This window comes from Coffea arabica, chromosome 11e (assembly GCF_036785885.1).
Source record: "Coffea arabica cultivar ET-39 chromosome 11e, Coffea Arabica ET-39 HiFi, whole genome shotgun sequence".
Taxonomy (NCBI): domain Eukaryota; kingdom Viridiplantae; phylum Streptophyta; class Magnoliopsida; order Gentianales; family Rubiaceae; genus Coffea; species Coffea arabica.
Window position 1 is genome coordinate 17,667,254 of NC_092331.1, and position 8,148 is coordinate 17,675,401.

At 35.6% G+C, this 8,148-nt stretch overlaps 1 protein-coding gene and 1 long non-coding RNA gene across 2 annotated transcripts; both read right to left on the reverse strand.

Moving 5' to 3' along the window:
* Positions 1–867: 867 nt before the first annotated feature.
* Positions 868–2,079, reverse strand: LOC113718839 (nudix hydrolase 16, mitochondrial-like). The gene has a single exon (XM_027243760.2). It carries the CDS (start codon positions 1,724–1,726, stop codon positions 1,190–1,192), a length of 537 nt encoding a protein of 178 aa, XP_027099561.1. The 5' UTR covers positions 1,727–2,079; the 3' UTR covers positions 868–1,189.
* A 543-nt stretch (positions 2,080–2,622) lies between these two features.
* On the reverse strand, positions 2,623–6,591 carry LOC140021738 (uncharacterized). Its single transcript, XR_011825683.1, has 3 exons — positions 6,190–6,591; positions 3,606–3,661; positions 2,623–2,915 (listed from the first exon to the last, which is right to left on the reverse strand). It is a non-coding gene; the product is annotated as an uncharacterized lncRNA (long non-coding RNA).
* Positions 6,592–8,148: the final 1,557 nt, after the last annotated feature.

Consider the following 8,148-nt stretch of genomic DNA (forward strand, 5'->3'; position numbering starts at 1 on the left):
TCTCTTGCACTTCATATTCTCTTTTTATCACTTTAAACTATCTTTTTTTTTTAACAAGAAGGTTTTATATTATTCCTTGAAGAAGAGAGACAGAGACGGAGGGGGACATCGACCTTACCTCCTAGGAGCACAATGCATACCCTAACATTTTCTAAGGGAAGGGAGACCACATTTGTCTAGTTTAAATGCCCCTCGGGCTTGGGTAGGGAGATCCGAAAGTTGATGATATGCTCTGTCACAGCTTTCGTCACAGCCCGTATTAGATAAGCAATCAGCCACTTGATTACATTCGTGGAAGCAATGAGAGATACTAATGAAATGGGGCGATAGCTGAAGGAGGGATCGGATTTCTGTGCCAATACTCCATCATCAATCATCCAATTATCTTCTCAACTCACTCCATTTGATGATTGAATCATTAAACCTACCACAACATAAAGTTTTCACCATTAAAATCCATAGAAATGCAATTTTCACACTTAAAATCACAAAATGTATATTTTCACTAGAATCCTAGTTAATTAGCTATAAAACTAATTAAAACACACCAAAAATAATTAATAAAACACACTAGAAATATGTAAAATACATACTTATCGTTTATCTCTTGAAATTATTATCAAATATTTTAAAACTTACTTATCAAATAAAATTAGACTCTTACTGAACTATTATACTTGAAATTGCTTAGGCAATAGAAAATAATATATTTTTGTATTTTTTATTATTTTTGTCGCATTATCCATTAAAAGAAAATACACATATTTTACACTAGAATTTTCACGATAATTAAAAAAATACGGTATATTATAGCGATGGTCTTTTGAAGTGAGTAATACTTTTTTTTTTTTTTTTTTTTTTTCTCCGAGCCAAAATTATCTGCTGCATATGCAATGACCATTCCAAATCCGACAAAAATCAATCAGAGGAGACAAGTTTCATTTTTCTTCCCCCTTCTGGAATTTTTCTTTTCTTTTGCATGTCAACGATTTCAGTTTTGTAAGAACGGCCGAAGAACCAATAAAATAAGAAAACTGATTCAACATTCTAAAACAAAGTTAAACTAATGGCATCATCTCTGGCCTTCTAGTCCCCAACAAGGCACCAAGATCAGCCAGAGATGGCACCATTGTTGTTAAAGATCCTAGTGAATCCTAAATAGATGAGGTTGAATCATGAAAAGAAATAGTTAGTCATCCTCCTTCCTCGTGCTAATCATACCATCAGCGTACCACTTTGAGAAGCCCTTCTCCAGGGCCTCACGCATCCAGCCGTGCCGACAGCGCTGAATAGCCTCAGGAATAGTCAGCCAACTCCGTTGTCGAACACTCTGTTCTGGCCATGATTCAAGCTCCTCCGTTACAAGTAAGGGGAACATGGTAGCTTTACACAAACCTTCCGGACTAAACTCATCTTGCAGTGTTTTGCTCTTAAACTTGTACTCACCTATGGATTGTAACAAATCCCCACGAACTCCAGCTTCTTCTACAGCCTCACGCACTGCTGCCTCCTCAACTGTTTCATCTTTTTCCCACCCACCCTTTGGGAATAGGAGACCTGGTCCACTAGCTGAATTGATCATTAAAACTTCAAGAATTCTCTCTGGTGTATCATCGCCATTTTCTCCTGAGTCTCTATACTTGAAAGGAATACACCCGGCTATGAGGCGATAACCATCCTCATACCGCTGCTGATGCCGACCAGTCCGAGCCACCAATTCTGACATTTATTACTTATATAAAATAAATCTATGAAAAAAAAAAAAAGAATCTGAATATATTCCTATGTCCGAATATCACAAGAACATTTCTTTGTCAATGTCATTCATATTGCGTTTCATTAGCTTCTCCTTTCCTAACATACAAAAAGGACCTCCTTCAAGGATTAAATTGTCAGGAGAAATTTCAAGTCTCAAGTCCTAACAATTAATGATGGTTCTGGGCTTGCATTATTCTTCTCATTGTTGTTGAAACTCAACCTCTTCTTCCAAAGTTGTGAAGATTGCATCTTAGCTGTTTGTTGTTTTGTTTGTGAGGAGAGAGAGTTTTAGAGGCAGCGCGTAGATAAGTGAGTAATACTTAGTTATGAAGATGTTATAAATATATTCCCACATTCTCAATGATCCTTTAGGTAGATTAAGAAGTCAAGATTTACATGATTCTTAAGGCAATACGGGAAGCATCTCATTCATAGGTCATCCTTTGAAACTCCATTCAGAGGAAATATTTGGACCACCGAATAAAATTCACGGATGAAAGAAAGTGGATCCTCATTAGCTAACCCATGAAAAGAGGACAACATATTGAAGTAAACTGTTTTTAGCTTATAGTTCCTTGCCCTATCACTTGGGCGAATGCAATGGAAAAAGTTGCTAAGTTGGATGTTGTGGCGACCCCACTTCCCCCTGAGGCGAACCAAAGGGTTGGCGGGCCGTCTGCCCAACTCTCGCCAGGACTCACGCAAGCATTCTAACCCAAATCCTTTCGAATGAAAATCTGATCCATATTAAAACAATTTTTCCCGAATAGGGTCATCCTTAAATTCACATTAACTTCAGAGATAATGGGGTTAAAAACAGCCTATGGAAGCTCTTCAACTTCCCACGTACTACACACCAAGGCATAACGTCGTACCACACCGGGTAGATAGTTACAAACCTCTGTAATCCAAACTTACAAACCAAGATATAACGTCATACAAATCAGAGTAGATGAATACGTAAATCCCTATTACAACTTACACACTAAGTATTCAAGTCAGGGTTTACACATTTTCCAGCTTCAAGTGGCAATCCAAAATAAAAAGCACGCCATCCGAATCAAATACAATACAGCCCACAAAATAAGTCATAGTATTCAGTACATTCCGAAAAAAAAGAAATACAAGTAAGCATTCCAGCTTTCAACTTCCAGAACCTGTTAAGGAAAACAATAAACGTGGGGTGAGCTAAAGCTCAGTGGTACCCCAAAACATGCAATCACATAAATCAAACAACGGATAATAATTTAAACAATTTAGGCAATTAGAAAAGCGTGTAACAGCACAAGGTAGGATACAGGGGCTCTCAGGAGCCAGATTCCTCGCTTGATCAGAAACCATCGTAGTTGACCCTCCGTCAACTCTCACTACTTATGATCCATGTAGATTCTCTTATTTTGTTTCCTAACCTTCCACCATTCATACCCCTGCCCCGGGCCCGCACTACAACTAAATACGTAGTATACTTGAGATATACCCGTAAATATTTGGGAGGAGTATACTTATGTATATCCTTAGGAAATTGGTCGGGGAATTCACCCAGCGACATTTCCGTAATTTCATTTATAGGTCGAGGGATTCACCCAGCGACATAACTACAATTAGATTCACGGATTCACGGATTCACTTATTGTAGTTAGATTTATGAGAGAAAGGATTCACACAAGTCACCACTCGAACGGCTAGTGCGATAAAGTACACACTGCTCACTTCGATGGATCCAAAAACTAATTTTTACAAATATCACATTTTGATTTAAGGAAGCACTTTAATCACGTAGGAATAGAACAGCAGGATTCAAGGAAGCATTTTAATCAAATAAGCATAGAACAAGCAGAGACACTCACCAAGAGTGAAGTTCAGATGTCAAATTGGGAATCAAATTCTGCGTCCTCGTAAAATCCTAACATATCAGAATTTAAGCCATAAGTTTTCTATTGGAACTTTCGGCTTGCACATGTAGAGTTTATCTAGCGTGTAGCTAGCTTACTTTTCTCAAAATATTTACTTGGAATCAAGCTTGTGAGAACAGTACCATACTTTTCATCGTTCTCCTGAAATACTCTTCCCTTAAAGAAAAATACTATTATTATTTTCTTAAAATAAGTCGGCAAGCTATTTAATATCGAGGCTAAGAGTATACCTTGCGAAAAAGTTCCTTTGAGTGGCGGTGCTTGCAAAATTTATTGCTAAGGTTTCAGGATAAGGTTTCTTATACAAATGTTGCTAAAGCTGCTTTGCTAAAAGAAAATAAGGTCTTTCTTGCCGAGCGAGTTTCTATGCATATCGCTAAGGTGATCAAGACTCACCTTTTAAACTTTTCCTTAGTTACAACTAGCCTTAGACGATTTATAAAGAAGGAAGGAATTTGAAACAAAACTAAGGTTTTGAGTCTGGGAGAATCATTTTCCCAAATTAATAAGGCTAGTCTAACTTAAGGGGTAAAAGTCATGTTGCCCAAGTTTCTAAGGCAAAAATAGTAGATACTATGTTTAGTAGTATGATGCTAAATCTGTACCGTTCAAGATTTAAAGCAAAATATTTTTCATTTACTTAGTCAAGCGTTTACTTGGAGTCACAAGGTCGGTACAACTTCTCACATTTTCGATTCCAATCCAAAATCACATTTTCTCAATATTGCACAATTAGAATTTAAACAGTAATAACACTAGAGCTCGTCAATTTTTAGCCCTGTGTTCCAACAAATTTATATCTAAGCATAAGCAGGAAAATTTACCAAGGCTTCGTCGATACTTAGCACTTGGTAATCAGTACTTATATCAACTCACAGTTTCACAAAATAGTAGCACCGATTTCTAAACAATTTCAGCAATTCAGTTATCCATTCAGGGTGGGAATTCATAGAGCCCACTATCTACCATTTCAACAATTGCATTTCTTAATAAAAGTAAAATAAACAACCAAGGCTTCATCAAGCACTTGGTTTCAGCAAACCCATTATAAGCAAGTACAATAAAAGTAAAGCCTCCAAGGCGTTCCAGCAATTAACTTTCATTACCCAGTAGTACTTATAAAGTCATTCAAATGGCCAAGGGCTTCATCAATTATTAGCCCTTGACAACATCTATTACTTCCAGCCACAATCCAGTCAGGAATTTAAACCACAAGTAAGCTAAAGTCTCAATCCAATTCCAAGTTTAGATTCACAAAGAAACAGAACATTCATGCAAAACAGTCTACTTTGAAAATTCACCGACAGCAGTACACATGGAGGAAAAATACGAAATTTCTACAGGGCAAGGGTCTATGATTCTAGTTTCAAATGCCACTGACGGCGCCTTAATCGGGTTTTCCTACACCAAGATATAAACGTTTTACTGAGACTGGTCAGGGACTTCCGAAAATCTGGAATTTCATTTTCCACTTGTGAAAAACTCCTTTTTCTCTTTTTGCACCAAAATGTTTTTATTCAAACCATCCATACATTTCTTATATAATTCCAAAACAACATATTCCAGGCATTTCCATCCTTCATGATTCGAAGAAAAATTTCGAAACTAAGTTGAGCTTCCAACTCAACCTTCGGCCATCACAAAGGAAATTCCAGCATTTGTATACTAACCTCTTTAATTCAATCCTTCAATATATTAAATATTTCCTCGCCCAACAACTTAAATTTTGCATCTCTTATGTAGCTCAAGACCATCATAGTCCAAGGAGACAATAAAATAAATGTTCAGAAACCAATTAAACTTTCTAAAGGCAAACTGAAATTTCTGGTTCAACCTTGCTTGCGGCTTCAAAGATTTTCCAGCAAACCATTCAACTTTAGTTCAAATTTCCTTGGTTTAAACATGGTGTTAGTTACTCAAATTTGTCATGCATTAACTTATCTTAGCCCATTAACACTTCCAGTTCGGAATTAATTTCAAACAATGGTCATAAACCTCAAAATTTCCAGGTTCAACCCTCACGGCAGTTCACGAAATTTTCCAGCAATTGTATATTCTTATTACAACTTTTTCCTTGGCTAAAACAGAGTATTAAGGTACTCAAAATGCACATGCAGATGTTTAACCAACTGATCAACATTTCTAGCACAAAAGTTAAGTTCATCACGGAGTAATTATCCCCAAAAGTTCCAGAAATTTTCCAGCTATTGTCGAATGATCATTCATGCACCAGATTTCTGTTTTGTTTAATTTTTCTCTTCTGGTTTAACTAATTGATTAACCACATGCAGAGCTTACTTAACTAGCCATTAACTAGCTAATCATGGTCTGAGGCTCAAAACATCAAAATTTAAACCAATTGAAGCTGCATACTTCCAAACCAACTCACGGCAGAACATATAACCGAAACAGAGATTTTCTAGTGACTTAAATCCATCAACCACCTGCACAAACATCACATGCAATCTCTGATAAGACTTTCTCTGCTAATGCTTAACTTAATTAGCCTAGAAATTACCTCAGTTAAGAGCTCAGCTCACACGATGGTTTGCTGCAACATTTTCCTCTCGGCTGGCTATGGAAGTAAAGTATGGCTGGCTGAGTTTGGTTTGCGTAGGCTGTGAAGTTGGTGGGTGTGGTTGAGCTCAGCTGGTGGAGGTCTTGGAAGTGCAGAGTGGTGTCCGATTCTCTCCCCTCAGCTCACGGACAGAACAGAAACGAAGAGCTCGCAGTTACCTTTCCTTCCTCTCGGCTGTAAGTGCAGCTCTCTCTCCTTCCCCTCGGTCGATGATTACAAGGTGGGTAAATGGGGTTGTGGTTTTGGGGAATGATGGTGTAGAGAGTAAATGGAAATGGTGTGCGGTATTGAGGAGGTTGGAGTCGCGGTTTTCTTCTGAAGAATGGTGAAGTGGAGAATGTTTTCATTCGTCCAAATGGAATGCTGGTGCTATAAGGTTGTCCGAGAATTGGTTTTGTAATTGCATGGTGATTTTGGAATAGTTCAAGGGTAGTTTAGTCCTTTCACATTTTCACCAGTTATCTCCTTGGGTCCTTAGTTCTAATTAAATTCCAAAAATTATCCCCAAGTGTGATTTGAATGCCTAATTATACACTAGTCCTACAAGACCTTAATTATCGTAAGCCTTATGTCCTAAGTATATCTAGGATACTTATATCGTTCTTGCCCAAAATTTATCGGTTGCAATTTAGTATTAATGTTCCTATTAAATCATAACACTCTTACATTATTAATTAACTTATTAAAATCAAGTTTGACCTTGTTATATAAATCTAACATTTAACATTCTTGTTATTCGTTTATCCATTTATATCAATGTTCATTGGCTTAATCATTATTAGCACTCGAGGTTAACAACTAATTGGAATTCAAATTATTTGTTTTTAGGATAGTAAGGTTATCGACTCAAGTGTCATTAATTTGTTTGAGTCAAGGAAATTAAGTATTCTAGCAATTCATGTTAAGATGAATAATTTTATCTAACTCTAGGATATTAGTTTAGTCAAGCAAAACCAAGAACTTCGTAACTTAGGAAATCATATTATTCTTCACATGTTTTTACATTCTTAATTGAAATATGGAAGCAAAAGTAATGCTAGAATTTATTAAGAAGTAAAGGAATTTACTTTTAAAGAGTAAACTTAATATAACTTAAGAGTTATTACTTTAGTGTAACGAAACCGAATAATTCAATATTAGGCACAATTATATTATGTAGTTCATAGAAATTATCTTTACACTTTTATTTCAAAACAATTAATTACAATACTAGAATTCAAATAAATTAATTGTTAGATCAATGAAATAGTTTACCATTGAAATATGAATTTAAAGTAACAAAATTAAGAAGTTTAGTGGTTTGGCACATTTCTTATATTTGCACCTAACGTTTATCTCTACGCACTTATTTAACAATAATTAAATCTTAGTGCTACAATTTATTAAAGAGTTAAAATGCAAGTGAAATCATTTTCCAAGAATAATGAAGCTAATTTAAGCCAGGAAAAGAAATAACTAATTGGCAATGTGTTTCAAATCCTCATTTCTCATATGATCGTGCAACAAAATGAATTTTTGTAGTTTAGTGCATGAGGTAAAATATATTCACGTAGCCCAATTTGAAAATACTCAATATTTTGCACATTTAACGTGTTTGCGACTTTAAAATTGTTTTTACATATTTATTCAAAGACAAAATTCATTTTCCTGAGGAAACGGGACATTTAAGCAGGATAGCCTACTTCTTGAGCAAATTAATAATTTGTAAGTGATCACTTATCATACTCCCTTTATTATTTAACTATTAAAATCAAGTTTGGCCTTAATATATGAATTTAACATTCATAATATTCATTTATCCCTTTTATCTCGACTTATTAACTTAATCGTTTTCAAACCGTAAAACATACTTGACTTCAAAGTTAACTTGTATGTTCATTTAATCTAATGAACTTTCTC